The sequence below is a fragment of the Geotrypetes seraphini genome, chromosome 2, assembly GCF_902459505.1.
Source record: "Geotrypetes seraphini chromosome 2, aGeoSer1.1, whole genome shotgun sequence".
NCBI classification, from domain to species: domain Eukaryota; kingdom Metazoa; phylum Chordata; class Amphibia; order Gymnophiona; family Dermophiidae; genus Geotrypetes; species Geotrypetes seraphini.
Genome location: NC_047085.1, coordinates 461,804,202 through 461,822,719, shown reverse-complemented (window position 1 = coordinate 461,822,719; position 18,518 = coordinate 461,804,202). Strand labels below are relative to the sequence as shown.

General features: G+C 48.7%; 1 protein-coding gene across 5 annotated transcripts in view; it reads right to left on the bottom strand.

Moving 5' to 3' along the window:
• DIP2C (disco interacting protein 2 homolog C) overlaps positions 1-18,518 on the bottom strand; it is an 800,316-nt gene that overhangs the window by 264,102 nt on the left and 517,696 nt on the right. For all 5 annotated transcript variants that reach the window (XR_004538170.1, XR_004538171.1, XM_033931571.1 and 2 more), the window contains exon 8: positions 16,140-16,337. Coding sequence is in view for 3 of the 5 variants with exons in the window: in XM_033931571.1 (XP_033787462.1) it covers positions 16,140-16,337 (198 nt within the window). In the remaining 2 variants the exon portion in view is untranslated. The remainder of the gene's footprint in view (positions 1-16,139; positions 16,338-18,518) is intronic.

Genomic DNA, 18,518 nt, shown 5'->3' with positions numbered 1-18,518 from the left:
CTGCACCCTCTCTAGCAGTTTTATATCCTTCTTTAGGTATAGAGACCAATGCTGGACGCAGTATTCCAGGTGCGGTCTGACCATGGCACTGTAGAGCGGTATTATAACTTTCTCTGTTCTACTCGTAATTCCCTTCTTTATCATGCCTAGCATTCTATTTGCTTTCTTCGCCGCCGCCACACATTGCGCCAACAGTTTCAGGGCCATATCTATCAGTACACCCAGGTCCTTTTCCTGTTCGGTCTTTCCCAGAGTTACACCATACATTATACTTGTGATCTTTATTTTTTCTGCCTAAATGCATCACTTTGCATTTTTCCACATTAAAATTCATCTGCCATTTATCTGCCCGCTTCTCCAATTGATTCAAGTCGCTCTGCAGTTCCTCGCTGTCCTTCTTTGTGTCGTCTGCAAACTTGATGATTTCACTGGATGTTCCTTCTTCCAGGTCATTTATGAAAATATTAAATAAGATAGGTCCAAGTACCGAGCCCTGGGGTACACCGCTAGTCACTTTTTCCCATTCTGAGAACTTCCCATTTATGCCCACTCTCTGTTTTCTGTTTTCTGACCATTTGCCTATCCATCTTAGTATACCTTCCTCTATTCCATGGCCTTGTAATTTCCTGAGAAGTCTTACATGTGGAACCTTGTCGAAGGCTTTCTGAAAGTCTAAGTATACATTATCCACCGGTTCTCCACTATCAATTTGTCTGTTTACTGTCTCAAAAAATTGAAGTAGGTTCGTCAAACATGATTTCCCTTTCCTGAACCCATGTTGACTGGCTCTCATCAGATCGTGTGTGTCTAGGTGCCGGACTATGCTATCTTTGATCAGCGCCTCAACCATCTTTCCAGGGACAGACGTGAGACTCACAGGTCTGTAGTTGCCTGGCACTCCTCTCGATCCTTTTTTAAATATCGGTGTGACGTTCGCTATCTTCCAGTCGTCCGGTATCCGGTATAAGTTTGGATGTTTGTGTCACAAGGTAGTACATGGCATGGGTACCTAGTCAATCATTTTAATTTTTCTAGCCTTCAATGTTCCTCATGCATATCAACAATATTTGATTTTCCATCGGCTAGGGGACATCATTATAAAAGATTTCATAACAGATTGCTTTTGTATCAAGCAGTCATTTGGGACTCCGTCTTTCGCCAATTATGTTCCACTTCCACATCTTATGTGAACTTCAGAAAACTGTTAAAAAATTATTTATATGATAAATTCTTAAAACTGGTAACTTACGTAAAGCACAGTTACTTACCGTAACAGGTGTTATCCAGGGACAGCAGGCAGATATTCTTGACTGATGGGTGACGGCACCGACGGAGCCCCGGTAAGGACAATTTTAGAGTGATTGCACTCTAAGAACTTGGAAAGTTCTCGTAGACCGCACCGCGCATGCGCGAGTGCCTTCCCGCCCGACAGAGGCGCGCGGTCCCCAGTTATGATAAGCCAGCTAAGAAGCCAACCTGGGGAGGAGGGAGGGACGCAAGAATATCTGCCTGCTGTCCCTGGATAACACCTGTTACGGTAAGTAACTGTGCTTTATCCCAGGACAAGCAGGCAGCATATTCTTGACTGATGGGTGACCTCCAAGCTAACAAAAAGAGGGATGGTGGGAAGGTTGGCCATTAGGAAAACAAATTTTGCAAAACAGATTGGCCGAAGTGACCATCCCGTCTGGAGAATGCATCCAGACAATAATGAGATGTAAAAGTATGAACTGAGGACCAAGTGGCAGCCTTGCAGATTTCCTCAATGGGAGTGGAACGAAGGAAAGCTACAGATGCTGCCATAGCTCTAACTCTATGGGCTGTGACGGAACCTTCCAGTGTCTGTCCGGACTGAGCATAACAGAATGAAATGCACGCTGCAAGCCAATTAGATAGCGTACGTTTAGAAACAGGACGTCCCAATTTATTCGGGTCAAAGGACAAAAAAAGTTGGGGTGAAGATCTGTGGGGCTTAGTACGGTCTAAATAGTAAGCTAAGGCCCGTTTACAGTCCAAAGTATGAAGAGCCTGTTCTCCAGAATGAGAATGAGGTTTCGGAAAGAAAACAGGCAGTACAATCGATTGGTTGAGATGGAACTCAGAAACAACCTTAGGGAGAAACTTTGGATGTGTACGTAGAACCACCTTATCATGATGAAAGACTGTGAAAGGTGGGTCAGAAACTAGTGCATGGAGCTCACTGACCCTCCTGGCAGAGGTGAGAGCTATAAGGAAAAGTACCTTCCAAGTGAGAAACTTGAAAGTGGCAGTAGCTAAAGGTTCAAATGGAGGTTTCATCAAAGCGGAGAGAACCACATTGAGATCCCAGATAACAGGAGGTGCTTTAAGAGGTGGTTTCACATTGAAAAGACCTCGCATGAACCTGGACACCAGGGGATGAGCTGAAAGGAGTTTCCCATGGACTGGCTCATGAAAAGCCGCAATAGCGCTGAGATGGACTCTGATGGAGGTAGATTTAAGGCCAGAGTCAGACAGAGAAAGCAGATATTCCAACAAAGTCTCTACTGCAAGGGATGTGGGATCATGATGATGACGAAGACACCAAGAAGAGAACCTTGTCCACTTTTGATGGTAACATTGCAGAGTGGCAGGTTTTCTGGAAGCATCCAGAATCGAACGAACAGGCTGAGATAGGAGAGAATCATGTGAAGTTATCCCGAGAGATACCAAGCTGTCAGGTGCAGAGATTGGAGGTTGGGATGCAGAAGGGTCTCCTGATGTTGCGTAAGCAGAGAAGGATACAGAGGAAGAAGAAAAGGTTCCCTGGAACTGAGTTGAAGTAAAAGGGAGAACCAATGTTGTCTGGGCCACTGTGGAGCAATCAGAATCATGGTGGCTCCCTCTCTCTTGAGCTTGAACAATGTTCTCAACATGAGAGGCAGAGGAGGGAAAGCGTATAGGAACAGATTTGACTAATCGAGGAGAAATGCATCTGCTGCCAGACGGTGGGGAGAGTATAGTCTTGAGCAGAAGAGGGGCAGCTGGTGATTGTGAGGAGCTGCAAAAAGGTCTATCTGAGGAGTGCCCCACTGAGCGAAGATGGACTGTAGAATTAAAGGATCGAGTGTCCACTCGTGAGGTTGGAGAATTCTGCTCAACTTGTCCGCTAGAGAATTCTGTTCTCCCTGAATGTAGATCGCTTTTAGAAATAAGTGGTGTGCTGTGGCCCAAGACCAGATCTTTTGGGCTTCCTGGCACAAGAGACGAGAGCCTGTCCCACCCTGTTTGTTGATGTAGTACATGGCAACTTGATTGTCTGTGCACAACAGGAGGACTTGAGGAAAGAGAAGATGTTGGAAGGCCTTGAGAGCATAAAACATCGCTCTGAGTTCCAGAAAATTGATGTGATGCTTCATTTCCTGTGCTGTCCAAATTCCTTGAGTTTGGAATTCGTTCAAATGAGCTCCCCATGCATAAGGGGAAGCGTCGGTGGTGATGACCAGTTGATGAGGAGGTAGATGGAATAGAAGACCTCTGGAGAGATTTGAGGATATCAATCACCATTGAAGAGATTGACGAAGAGATGATGTCACAGATATGTGTCGTGAGCAAGGATCCGTCGCTTGGGACCACTGGGTAGCTAGGGTCCATTGAGGCGTGCGCAGGTGAAGACGTGCCAGAGGGGTGACATGAACTGTTGAAGCCATGTGTCCCAATAGTATCATCATTTGCTTGGCAGAGATGGAACTTTGAGGAAGAACCTGCTGACACAGAAATTGAAGAGTGTGAAGACGGTTGGACGGCAGGAATGCTCTCATGAGGACTGTGTCCAGCACCGCTCCAATGAATTGAAGTCTCTGAGTGGGGATGAGATGAGATTTGGGAAAATTGATCTCGAACCCCAGAAACTGTAAGAACAAGATGGTTTGATTGGTGGCCAGGAGCACTGTTTGAGGAGAATTGGCCTTTATCAACCAATCGTCCAGGTAAGGGAAAACCTGAAGATGATGGAAACGAAGGAAAGCAGCTACCACAATCAGACATTTGGTGAACACTCTTGGAGATGAAGCAAGACCGAAGGGGAGAACTTTCTACTGGTAATGACAGTGGTTGATCATGAAGCGGAGATACTGTCTGGAGGCTAGATGGATGGGTATATGAGTGTATGCCTCCTTGAGGTCGAGGGAGCATAGCCATTCGCCCTGATTGAGAAGAGGATAAAGAGTTGCTAAAGAAAGCATCTTGAATTTCTCCTTGACCAAACATCTGTTGAGATCTCGAAGATCTAATATGGGCCTGAGATCTCCTGTTTTCTTTGGAACTAGAGAGTAACGGGAGTAAAATCCCTGTCCCTTCTGGTCTAGAGGAACTTCCTCTATGGCGTTCAGAAGAAGAAGGGATTGAACCTCTTGAATAAGGAGAGAGGTTTGAGGAGTGTTCAAAGCAGACTCTTTTGGCAGACTTTGAGTGGGACAAGTCTGGAAATTGAGAGAGTAGCCGTGGCGGATGATGTTGAGGACCCATTGATCGGATGTAATGATCTCCCAACGGCTGAGATAAAAGGTCAGGCGCCCTCCTATAGGTTGAGGAAGATGGGCAGATGGTGGGATATTGGCTATGCTCTGGAGAAACACGTCAAAAGGGCTGGGTAGACTTTTGAGGTGGAGGAGGTTTCTGTTGCTGTTGCGTTGGCCTCGGAGGTTGACGTTGTTGTTGTCGCTGACGTCTAGGTTGTTGGGGAGCCTGAGGTAAGGGGCGAGCAGCATAGCGGCGTTGGTAGGCCGATTGTTGTCGAAAAGGCCTAGTAGGGGGAGTCTTCTTTTTATTCTTTAGGAGAGTATCCCAACGTGTCTCATGTGCCGATAGCTTTTGTGTCGTGGAATCCATGGAATCTCCAAACAGCTCATCCCCTAAGCAAGGAGCATTTGCTAGACGGTCTTGGTGGTTTACCTCTAGTTCTGAGACCCTGAGCCATGCCAACCTGCGCATAGCCACTGACATAGCTGTGGCTCTAGAAGTCAATTCGAAGGTATCATAAATTGATCTTACTAGAAACTTCCTCAACTGGAGAAGAGAGGAAGCACAGGCATGAAAAGTAGATTTTTTGCGATCAGGAAGATATTTCTCAAAAGTAGATATTTTTTGGATTAAATGCTTTAAATAAAATGAGAAATGAAAAGCATAGTTTCCTGATCTGTTGGCTAGCATGGCGTTTTGATATAAACGTTTGCCAAATTTGTCCATTGACTTTCCTTCTCTGCCAGTAGGGACTGAGGCATACACATTAGCTCCCGCTGATTTCTTTAAAGTGGACTCTACCAAAAGAGATTCATGCGGGAGCTGAGGTTTATCAAACCCAGGAATAGGAATTACCCTGTATAATGAGTCTAGTTTACGAGGGGCTCCTGGGACAGTCAGGGGAGTCTCTAGGTTTTTATAAAACGTTTCTCTTAAAATATCATGAAGAGGAAGTTTAAGAAATTCCCTTGGAGGCTGGTCAAAGTCCAATGCATCAAGAAATGCTTTAGATTTCTTTGACTCAGCCTCCAAGGGAATAGACAAAGATTCACACATCTCTTTTAAGAAAGAGGGAAATGATGTGGAATCCAGGTGAGAAGAGGGATCTGTAACAAGGCGTTCCTCCTCATCAGAAGAGCATTCACCTTCGGACAGAAAGGGCTCTTCAGAATCACCCCATAAATCAGGATCCCTAACCTGAGAGCCATGGTGTCGAGACTCTGGTGTGGAGGGTTCCAGGTGTCGGGTTTTATGGGTGGACTTGCCCGATCTCATGGATACGGTACCAGGCGATGCGACCTGTTGTGCTGGTACCGAGGTTTGTACCGCCTGGTGTTGAGATTTAGGTTCTGGAGCTAAAATCGGCATCGAAGTCGATGAGGTGGTAAGAACCGGTACCGACAAGTTGGTTGCCGATAAAAGAGGGTGCTCCACCATCGGTACCGGTGGCTCCGACCGGACCGGAACTGGAAGGTTCTGGGGTAAAAGAGCAGGAAGTAGCTGTTGAAGTTGCTCTTTCAGCTGTACCTGCAGAATGACGGCAATACGCTCGTCCAGCGAAGGCACCGGTACCGCTTTTTTCTTCTGCGGTACCTTGGGTGCTGCTCGACACTCCGAAGAAGAACCCGATGTCGAGGGGCTAACTTCAATCGGAGCGGAGCGCTTCCGTGGGCGCCTCGAGGTCGGCAGGATTGGACTCACTGCAGTGGAGACCGGAGGACGCTCCAGCGGAGAAGGCTTCTTAGCCGGCTTACCTGCTGGATGCGACGCCGGCGTGATATCGCGCGGCGTCGATGAAGGCGGTGCCGACTGAGATGGAACCGATGTCGGCGCCGGTGTGGCGGAATCGGACATCTCGGCGCCGAAGAGTAACCGCTGCTGGATTTGGCGGTTTTTAAGTGTTCTCTTTTTTAAAGTTGCACAGCGGGTGCAAGTGGACGCTCGATGGTCGGGACCAAGACACTGCAGACACCAGTTATGCGGGTCTGTCAGTGAAATTGGTCGAGCGCACCGCTGGCACTTTTTAAACCCGGGCTGAGGGGGCATGAAAGTAAAGACAGCCTCTGCCAAATCGAAGGCCGAGGCTTCGATTGTGGCAACAGGCCCCGCCGGGGCGAACGAAAAATGGAAAGAAAAAAACTAAAGTTAGTTTTTTGTTTTTTTTTAAAGAAAGAAAAAGAAAAGAAATAAAGTAAACTTTATTTCAAAAAGGTTTACGCAAGCGGGAAGATCAAAAAAATTTCTTCAACAGCCGTTGAGGAAACGCGTCTTCTTAGCTCCGCGGAAACTAAGAAACTGGGGACCGCGCGCCTCTGTCGGGCGGGAAGGCACTCGCGCGTGCGCGGTGCGGTCTACGAGAACTTTCCAAGTTCTTAGAGTGCAATCACTCTAAAATTGTCCGTACCGGGGCTCCGTCGGTGCCGTCACCCATCAGTCAAGAATATGCTGCCTGCTTGTCCTGGGATAATACTCAATTTATAATTTGCTGTTTGATGTTGAGCTTTCTTTTTGCCAATTGTAAACCGCAAGGATCCACATCGTTTTGCAGTATACAAATGTTATGTTATGTAGCACCAGCCACTTGCAAAGGTTTTTCTTTTATTTCTTTATTTTTTACCAATTATAAAAATTTAGGTATTGCCTTAAAGGTTCTCATTTCTTCAGCCAAGTCAAAGAAATATTACAGCACTCCACCCCAACCTATTCCTATTTAAAGGTGACAAGCTAAGCTCTACTGTTCCAAAAAAGACAGCCAAGAATTATTCTTCCATTTCTAAAATGCTCATTTTAAGGCTAAAAACAAGAGAAAGGTCAATAAATGGACATTATGCAGTGACGTTTTGAAACCCAATTGTCACATGAAAATTTTTTTTATCAAAAAGCGCAAAACTAAAAATGTACCTAATCACTCAGTTTCATATTTCTTAATTTAGACACAGAAAGTTCTCTTTTAAATTGTTTCCTCAGAGGAGGATCAGTGAAGGATGAAGGGCTGCAGCCAGGCCATAGGGGGCTGCAAGCCTGACCAGGGCTGTGGAAGGTACACCCTGGCAGTGGGCTTTGGGGGTTCCCTCTCAATTTGTATCTGATAAATGTTATCAATAAACCTGCAAACTGTTCAACAACCTGATTGTCAGCATTATATTAATATATAATTATCAAATGCTCAATAGAAAAAGAATGCTATCTTTTGTTCACAGAACTTTAGACATCAAACCTGTTCTCTTTATCAGCTTGTATTGTATGAGAACAGGCTACTTAGCTTGAGAGAGCAAGGAGATGCCTATTTTAGATACACAGGTGCCTTATGTGTCTTTTAAAAAATTATAGGAGGTAAAACGGTAGAAATTGTGGCTAGATTAAAGTTGTGGACATTTATGCCAATTTAGAAAATAAGATAAAATTGTAAAACCTATTAGATAATCTTAATAGGCATATATATATATATATATATATAAAAACCTAATAAACTCGAAACTCTCGTGTGCATTTTATAATAGCGTCCCATTCACCATTACTAGAGAATGACAAGGGGACAGATTTTTCCCTGTCCCCATGGGAACTCATTTTCCCATTCCTGCCCCATTCCGCAAGCTCCATCCTCATCTGCATAAGCCTCAAACACTTTAAAATCATAATTGTTTGAGGCTTGTGTGGTTAAGGCTGAGCTTACAGGAATGGGGCAGGGACAGCCACAAAACTCACAAGGAAGAGATGGGGAAATTGAGTTCCTGCAGGGACGGGGACAAATTTGTCTGTGTGTCATTCTCTAACCATTACCTCTTGCTGCCGACCATGCAAAAATGATGAAAACCATCTCAAAAATGACCCTCCCACCCCACAACCCTTCAATCTATCTAACAAAAATTTATGATTTAACGTATCAAATGTGGTGGAGACGTCCTAGAAGACAACCAGATACATCCTCCCGCTATCCAAACCATTCTGAAGTTCATCCAGCATCGAGACCAACAAGGTCTCGGTGCTATGATGCTTTCGGATAGCATACTGATGGATGTCAAGAATACTGTTCCTGCAGATGCCTATCAAACTACAAATACACCAATTTTTCCAGTATTTTAGCAAGTACTGGAAAAGAAGCCACAGGGTGAAAAAGCACAGTTACTTACCGTAACAGGTGTTATCCAGGGACAGCAGGTATATATTCTCACATGTGGGTGACGTCATCTACGGAGCCCCGATGCGGACAGCTTTTCAAGCAAACTTGATTGAAGATTCAAGTTTGCTGTGCTGCACCATGCATGCGTACCTTCCTGCTCCACTAGAGGGCGCATCCCCTCCTCGTGGTCTCCAGTTCACATAACCAGCAAAGAAGCCAACCTCGGGGAGGCGGGCGGGTTGTGAGAATATATGCCTGCTGTCCCTGGATAACACCTGTTACGGTAAGTAACTGTGCTTTATCCCAGGACAAGCAGGCATGATATTCTCACATGTGGGTGACCTCCAAGCTAACTGAAAAGGGATGGAGGGAAGTTGGCAATTTAGGAAAACAGATTACGCAATACCGATTGGCCAAAACGGCCATCGCTCCTGGACAATGTATAAAGACAGTAGTGGGAGGTGAAAGTATGAACCGAAGACCACGTGGCAGCCTTGCAGATTTCCTCAATAGGTGTGGACCGGAGGAAAGCTACCGAAGCTGCCATCGCTCGGACCCTATGTCCCGTTACTCGACCATGCAGCGCGAGACCAGCCTGAGCGTAGCAAAAAGAAATACAAGCAGCCAACCAGTTGGACAAGGTGCGCTTGGAAACTGGGCGACCCAATCGATTAGGGTCGAAGGACAAAAACAATTGTGGAACTGTCCGATGAGACTGAGTGCGTTGAAGGTAAAAGGCCAACGCTCTCTTACAGTCAAGAGTGTGGAGCGCCACCTCTCCAGGATGAGAGTGGGGCTTGGGAAAAAACACAGGCAAAACAATGGACTGATTGAGATGGAAATCAGACACCACTTTAGGCAAAAACTTAGGATGAGTGCGGAGAACCACCTTGTCATGATGGAATACAGTGAAAGGCGGGTCCTCCACCAGCGCCTGCAGCTCACTAACCCGCCGAGCGGAAGTGAGGGCAAGCAGGAAAATCACCTTCCAAGTGAGAAACTTAAGATGACATTTATCCAGAGGCTCAAAGCCAGAACCACATTAAGATCCCAAACCACAAGAGGAGGTTTGAGAGGAGGATGGACATTCAAAAGACCCTTCATGAAACGAGAGACCAAGGGATGGAGTGAAAGAGCCTTCCCCTCCAGGGGCTGATGAAAGGCAGCAATCGCACTAAGATGTACTCAAATGGAATTGGTCTTCAGGCCAGAGTGAGATAAATGAAGCAAATACTCCAGAACCAAAGACACAGGGACCGACACCGGGTCCTGGCGGTGAGAGGAACACCAGGACGAGAATCTAGTCCACTTCTGGGAATAGCAGATTCTAGTCGAGGCCTTCCAAGAGGCCTCCAATACCTCCCTGACCGACTGAGATACAGGGAGAGAAGTCAGGGGGAACGAAACCAAGCAGTCAGATGAAGAGACTGAAGATTGGGATGTAACAGTGAACCCCGACTCTGAGACAGTAGAGAGGGAAACACAGATAGAAGCAGAGGTTCTCGAACACTGAGTTGAAGTAGTAGGGAGAACCAAGGCTGACGGGGCCACCGAGGAGCAATCAAGATCAGAGTGGCCCGCACCGATTTGAGATAGACCAGCGTCCGCAGAATCAGAGGGAAAGGCGGAAACGCGTACAGGAACCTCCCCTCCAAATCCAGGAGGAAGGCGTCGGCCTCAAGATGGTCCGGGGAGTATATCCGGTAACAAAAGAGAGGCAGTTTGTGATTGAGGGGGGAGGCGAACAGATCTATCTGAGGCGTCCCCCACCTGTCGAACACCTGTCGCAAGACCTGAGAATGCAGGGACCACTCGTGCGGCTGGAGGAGGCGACTGAGCCTGTCTGCCAAACAATTTCGCTCCCCTTGTATGTAAACTGCTCGAAAGAAGATGTTGTGGAACACCGCCCATTCCTAGAGACGGAGAGCCTCCTGACAGAGGGACCAGGACCCTGTCCCACCTTGTTTGTTGACATAATACATCGCCACCTGGTTGTCCGTACGAACGAGAACCACCTGGTCGTGAAGCAGATGTTGAAAGGCCACAGCAGTGAGATAGATGGCCCGAAGCTCCAGCACGTTGATGTGGCAGCGACGATCTTCTGCTGACCACATCCCCTGAGTGCGTAGACCATCCAGATGAGCTCCTCAAGCGTACTCCGACGAGTCCGTGGTGAGGACCTTGTGGTGTGGAGGGGCAAGAAAGAGTAAACCGTTGGAAAGATTCGAAGAGTCGGCCCACCAACGGAGCGATCTTTGCAAGGAAGGAGTCACAGTCACGGGACGGTTGATCGAGTCTTGATCCTGACGCCATTGAGAGGCCAAGGTCCATTGCGGAATCCACAGATGGAGACGGGCGAAGGGAGTGAAATGGACGATAGAGGCCATATGGCCCAGAAGTGTCATCATTCGTCGTGCTGGGACTGAGTCCAGCATCGAGATTTGTCGACTCAGATTTACCAATGCCTCCAGCCGCGGAGGGGGAAGGAAGGCACGGAGACGAACCGTGTCCAGCACGGCCCCGATGAACTGTAAGGACTGAGAGGGGCACAGCTGGGATTTCGGGAAGTTTACCTCGAACCCCAGACCTTGAAGGTAAATAAGTCTGTCGGGTCGCTGAGATAACCCCCTCCCTGGACGGAGCCTTGATCAGCCAGTCGTCCAGGTAGGGGAATACCTGAAGACCCTGGGAGCGCAAGACAGCTGCGACCACCACGAGACACTTTGTGAATACCCGAGGGAACGAGGCCAGGCCAAAGGGGAGGACCCAATATTGTAGATGCAGGTCTCCCACCTGAAAGCGCAGGAATCTGCGATAAGCGTGATGCACCGGAACGTGTGTGTAGGCCTCCTTCAGATCGAAGGAGCAGAGCCAATCGCCCTCATTGAGTAGATGGTAAAGAATCGTGAGGGAAAGCATCCGAAACTTTTCCCGTACCAGAAACTTGTTGAGGTGTCTCAGGTCCAGAATCGGGCGCAGGTCTCCCGTCTTCTTCAGTACCAGGAAGTAACGGGAGTAAAACTCTTGCCCCCGTTGGCAGGGGGGGACCACTTCCACCGCCCGCAGGCGAAGAAGGTCTCGAGCCTCCGAGAGAAGGAGGGGCAACTGCGCCCGATTGGGAGGACACGCGCTCGGAGGGCTGTCAGGAGGGGTCTCCCGAAAGTTGAGAGAGTAACCCAGATGAGATCACGCCAAGGACCCAAGCGTCCGACATGATGGACTCCCAACGAGGGTAAAAGGATCGCAGGCGGCCCCCGATGGGAAGAGGGCCTGACGGTGGCGCGGAGAGGGCCAGCCCCCATCCGCGCATCCCGTCAAAAGGACGGAGACGGCTTGGCAGGGGCAGTCGGCTGGGATTTCGATAATGCCCTAGAATGAGCCTGCTGACGCCTAGGTGGAGGTCTAGAAAAAGCCGGGGTGGACTTTTGCGGGTAACGTCGAGGCATGCCCCGTAGGGGACGAGAAGCGGCCAGCTTAGGCTTGGGACGCATGAGGGAGGCGAACGACCGCTCATGCTCCGACAAGCGTTTTGTAGCCGCTTCAATAGTGTCGTCAAAGAGTTCCTTACCGACTCAAGGAAGATTGCCAACCGGTCCTGGAGGTTGGGGTTCATGTCGACCAGGCGCAGCCACTCCAACCGGCGCATGGCCACAGCAAAGGCAGCGACCCTCGAGGAAAGCTCAAAGCCGTCGTAAGCTGCATGAAACAGGTGGAGATGGAGGCTAGAAAAATCCTCTAGTAGGAGGCCAAACGCCCTTCGGCGAGAGGCCGGCAAATCTGCCGCGAAGGCGCTTAGCAGCCCAAGCAGATGTTTAAGATAGGATGAAAAAGTGAACGTGTAGTTCAGCACTCTAGAGGCCATCATAGAGTTCTGGTACAGACGATGGCCGAATTTGTCTAGGGTCCTGCCCTCGTGCCCCGGAGGGACCGCGGCGGAGACCCGGGAGGGGTGAGCTTTCTTCAATGAAGATTCCACCAACAGCGATTGGTGAGAGAGCTGTGGTTGCTCAAAGCCCGGACAGGGTACCGTACGGTACTTTGACTCCATTTTAGAGGGGACAGCCATCACCATGTAGGGAGTCTCGAGGTTCCTAATGAAGGTCTGCCATTCACAGGGTTCAACGGGAGCCTGAGGGACTCACGGGGCGGAGAGGGCATATCCAGCTCTGCCAGGTACTCCTTGGAAAACCTCGAGTCCGATTGGAGGTCCAAGTCAAGGGCGCGTCCCATGTCCTGGACGAACCTCGTAAAAGAAGGGCGGGACGTTCCCGTAGCCCCATGCGGGGACGGGGAACGAGACCTCCGTCTTGCTGAAAAGGAAGGAGAAGCTTCTCTCGAGTAGCGAGGCTCACACTCAGACCCTCTATCCGAGACCGTGGAAACGCTGCGAAAGTGCTCTGAGGTAGAGGATCTGCGCCGCCTCGAGGAGCCCCTCGGGGACGCCGCCGGGGTAAGGGGCACCGACCGACGGCGGGTCGGAGACCTCTCCCCGAACTCCCTCAGCGAAAGCCTGGAGCCTCGGACCGGATCCCCGGACCGAGGGGGAGTTAACAAGAGGCGAGGGTTGGTGAGCGACAACTCCGCCACCTTGAGCCGTCCCCCGGAGTGAGGTGTCAGGGAGCGACCCCGCAGCGGAGGCGAACTCCGGGGTTTCTTCGAACTCCGCCGGCTCGAGGTCTCGGCATGCTTCGGGAGCCCCGTGGGGGAAGAACGCCTAGAAGATCTTGGCGAGGAATCCGAGGAGGACGATAAGCGTCGGGATCGGCGCATTTTGCCCCGAGGTACTTCGACGCGAGGCTCAGGCTGGTCTGGCACATGCGAGGTCGAGGTCGAGGCCGGAGTAAGGTGAGCGAGGGCCGTGGACAGCTCCGACGAAATCATCGCCCGGAGCATGTCCTGAAAAACCGGCACGGACAGCATTGAGGGCATGTCCGAGGCTGGAGTGCACTCCACCGGGGGCGACCTCGTATCAGAGTATTCCCGTGTGGTGGAGGCACGGCCCGAAGATTTAGAGGACTTCGCCGGGACCGAAGGCAAGGAGGTTCCACCATGCCCGGCCGGCGTCCCCGAGGATGGCTTCTTCGCTGATGCGGAACCTGAGGAAGGAAGCGGGGACTTACCCGGAGCCAAGGACTTCAGGGAAGCCGAGGTCTTCGGGGTCGAGTCTTGAGGCGGGGCCGAGGGAGTCGAGGCCGAGGTCAAGGCCGGGGCCGAAGCCGGGGCCGACTTCGAGGCCGAGGGCTGATCAACTGCAAAAAGGTCTGCCATCCTGGCCCTACGCTGACGGAGCGCCCGGTTTTGGAAAGTGGCGCACCGGGGACAGGACTCGGTGGGATGATCAGCACCCAAACACCTGATGCACCAACGATGCGGGTCGGTGAGTGAAAGCAGACGCTCGCACCGGGTGCACTTCACCTGATAATGCCCCTTCCTCCAGAAAACAGCCACCAAGTAGCCGCTTCTCATCTCTGTCTTCTCCAACGGAAGTGGACTCCCATGATTCCGCCAGCGACCAAAGGAACAGGAGCCTGGACCGCTCCAGTGTGGAGATGGATTCAGCAGACAGCACTGAGAAGCCTGTCTCAGCTAGTCCTAGTCCTGGGGGGAGACATGGTTGATTTCTCATTTATGGACGTAAGTTGATACACAATAAGCCCCGTTTTACATAAGACCTCTAAGTTGGAAAAGAGACCTCCCATGTTGTTGGGTTTTTTTTCTTTATAGAAGGCTTGCACCTCCTGTTCGCACCGGGTGCACTTTTTAAACCCGGACAGGGGCCGGGACATAAGACGAAAAATAGGCCGCGGCCAGGGAGGCCACGCGGCCGCGACAACCCAGGAGCCCCCGGGCGGTCACAAACGAACCACGGCTTCGCGATTCGGCAGCAGGAACAAATAATAAAACAATAAACAGGCGCACAGCGACTTCCAACTAATTTAAAATAAGAAATTGCGGTGCAAGAAGGCACATGGGGCAGAGCCTAAGAAATACAGGACTTCTTGGCTCCGCAGAAAAAACCGAACTGGAGACCACGAGGAGGGGATGCGCCCTCTAGTGGAGCAGGAAGGCACGCATGCGTGGTGCAGCACAGCAAACTTGAATCTTCAATCAAGTTTGCTTGAAAAGCTGTCCGCATCGGGGCTCCGTGGATGATGTCACCCACATGTGACAATATCATGCCTGCTTGTCCTGGGATAATTACTAATCTCTTCAACTCCTAATTTCTTATCCTTTACTAACCGTTGATTGTCGCAATTTTCAACAAATTGGGCACTTCACCTTCCTCTAACATCAGGTTCATCAAAAAAGTAATAACTGGGATGATTTTACTACCAAGTCATTTCAATACATCTGGGGGACAAATGTCTGTCATTGACATTATTGGCCTACAGGAACACAAGATCTCGCCAACATCCGGACTCATCAACTCAAGCGAACGAGCTCCATGTACCAACTACTCCAAAATCTATGCGCCAGTCTCCATTCACAACCAGGATGGATCACAACAGATTAAAGTTGAGCGTCCAGAAAACAAAAGTTATGTGCATCGGGAGTGCTCTAGGGAATGGCACATCGGTTGCACTTGAACTCCTGGGTAAAACTGTAATGGTTGTAACGGAGGTAAAGTATCTAGTTCTTGTGGATTCCAGTTTGACTTTTAGGGGTCATGTTCAGGCAATGGTTAGGCATATGATAAGTAATCTCAGGCAATACTTGACCGGTAGTTCTTTTAAGACTGTTCTGCAGTCAGTTGTTTTATCCAGCCTTGGCTAATTTGGTTCTTCTGGGCTTACCTGCTTCAGTCTTTGTGTTGCACAGAATTTGATAGTCCGGACGCTTTTTCGATTGGGGAGGTGTGAGCAAGTGTCAGAATGTTACATTACACTGTACTGGCTCAAACTGGAATACAGGATTTGTTATAAATTGTTGTTAATGATCTATCTTTGTGTGCATAATTTGGCATGGAAGTATTAAGTAGATAACATTCTGCCACATATTCAGCTCCATCAGCTGCGTTCTGTAGATCATGCAGACTTACATATTCCAACAGTTAGGGCTGAAGATGTCTAAGACCAGCACATTTTCCTGTGTAGGAATGAGATCTCATTGCATATATGCCAGCAGGAGAACTTGCAGAATTTTAAAAGATTGCTTTAAAAAGCAAAACAAAACACCTTTTTGAAGTATGGGGCCTGAATTTTGGATTGTATGATAGGGTTGTGACCTGCTTTGAGCAAGGTGGGATACAAATAAACTAATACTGGGGTTAATATAGAGACATGTGATTTGTTAAGCTGAATATATATTTCTTTGGAAATTACTTATTGTAACTATTTTCTTTAACAAATATTATACTTGTAATATTGTCAAAGTTGAATATATATACATATACATACAAACACACACACACACAATAGGATGTTTTGTCCAGAAGTTAGACATGTAGAAAAGAATTATTGGTTTGTATTTTCTGCACTTGCTTGAGTTATAACATATAATGCACAATATGAAATTATAACAATAAAAAAATACTGCTCACCATAGGTCAGAATATATAGTGGTTTTCCATTAGTGTCCATAGTGGTCAGGCAAGGGGCTTTAGGCGAAATGGTCCCCCATCGCTGCAAAGCTGCTTCAAGAGAAGGTGGCCAATTGGTGACTACTCCAAGCGGTTCCCCTCGCATGGCCAACATCTGCGCTCCTTCAGGCTTGGGTTGGTTGGGGTCTGGCTGTTGAACTTTCAGGAATACAAAGAAGAAAAATTTTTTTAAATGAGATTTCAACCTAGTAAAACAAGCAAAATAAAACTAGTTATTTTCATTCTTCAGCGACCCTTTTACTTAGGCAGATGGTTAAAGATTATGAGTTCTATTTGGCCAGGCTCTGAACCTCTATAGCCCCCTCTGCAGTTCTGTATTCTTGCATGCAGAGAACAGCACAAATCAAAAAGGCTCTGAAAAGTTAGTGAGTGAACGTGATATTAAAATTTATTAAATTAATTTTCTATCCCTTTTTCCCCCAAAGAGCTCAGACCAGGTTATAGGTTAACATACATAATATCAGTGACGTACCTAGCATATGTGACACCCGGGGCCCATCATTTTTTTGGCACCCCCCCCCCCCATCTGTACGAAAAACATGATTTTTAGTAACAAGCCACATGTCACACATGAGTACCTAGGAAAAGGCAGCATCTTACATACTGCAGTGAGCAGTACAACATCAATACACCCATTGTAAAACTAAACAAGCCAGACTAGTACAGATCAATCCTACACTGTCAATCCTAACAGAAAACCATGTCTTTCGAACACACAGAAAACACCTTCGCCTAGTATGGAATATGTCATCACAAACTAACCCCTCCCCCTTTTACAAAACTGTAGTGTGGATTTTAGCCACGGTGGTAACAGCTCTGACGCTCATAGAATTCTGAGCATCAGAGCTGCTACCACCACAGACTGGATGGACCATTCGGGTCTTTATCTGCCGTCATCTACTATGTTACTATGTTACCACGGCTGGTGTTAAAAAATGCTCCACAGTTTTGTAAAAAGGGGGATAAAATAGAAATACATAGACAAAGGTTAAATTGAACCAGCAAGAAGCTGGACTCTTCATACAATGCAACACCACAGAAACAGTGGCACATGTCTTCTAAAGCAATAAATAAATAGAAAATTTTTGTTCTACCTTTGTCTTCTTTGGTTTCTGCTTTCCTCATCTTCTTGTTACTCTCTTCCTTTCATCCACAGTCTCTCTTCTCTCTGCATCTTCCATTTGCTCTGTTACTGTGCCTCTCCCTTTCTCCCCCCTTCCAAACTGTTCTGGCACCCATCTTCTTCCCTCTGCTCCCCCCATAGTCTGGCATCTCTGTCTTCTTCCCTGCCAGCGTCTTCTCCCAACTCTCTCTTCCCCATTTTCCTGCAGCATCTTCTCCCCACTCTCTGTTCCCCATTTCCATTCAGCGTCCTTCTCCCCCCTCTGCCTTCCCCATGTGCTTTCAGCATCCTTCTCCCCCCTCTGTCTTCCCCATGTGCTTTCGGCGTCCTTCTCCCCCCTCTGTCTTCCCCATGTGCTTTCAGCGTCCTTCTCCCCCTCTGTTTTACCCTGTTTTCCTCTCCACCCCACCTTTCCTCCCTTTCTCCCTCCCTGCCCCTTACCTTAGTGGTGCTTTCTCCCCCTCCCTCCCCGGCCTGGACAACAGGCCCAGTCCGACAAACCTCCCTGCCCTGTGGCTGGCGATGTCTAAACTGCCTTCTTATAGCAGCCGGAGCGTTGCAGTTGCATATGGCTGCCATAAAGATCGTCTCTGATTCAACTTCTGGTTGCGTCAGAGATGATCATTATGGCAGAAACACGCAGCTTCAATGCTCTAGCTCAGGGGTGCCCACACTTTTTGGGCTTGCAAGCTACCGTATTTGCCGGCGTATAGGACGACTGGGCGTATAAGACGACCCCCCAACTTTTAGTTAAAAAATAGAGTTTTGTGTTATACTCGCCGTATAAGACGACCCCTTCTTCCTTCTCCACCCCTTTGTATTCCCCCATGTGCTTTCAGCGTTCTTCTCCCTCCTCTGTCTTCAAGTGCTTTCAAAGTGCTTTCAGAGTCCTTCCCCCCCCCCTCCTGTCTTCACCATGGCATTTCAGCGTCCTTCTCCCCCCCCTCCTTCTCTACCGTCCCGGGTGCAGCACAGCCAGCCAGCCAGGTCCCCTTACTTTTGTGGCACTTCCCCGACCGACCGACAACAGCCCGGGTCCGACAAACTTCCCTGCCCTTAACCGCGAATCTAAATTACCTTCTTACAGCTGCTGTAAGAAGGTAATTTAGATTCGCGGCTACAGGGCAGGGAGGATTGTCGGACCCGGGCTGTTATCGGTCGGTCGGGGAAGTGCCACAAAAGTAAGGGGACCTGGC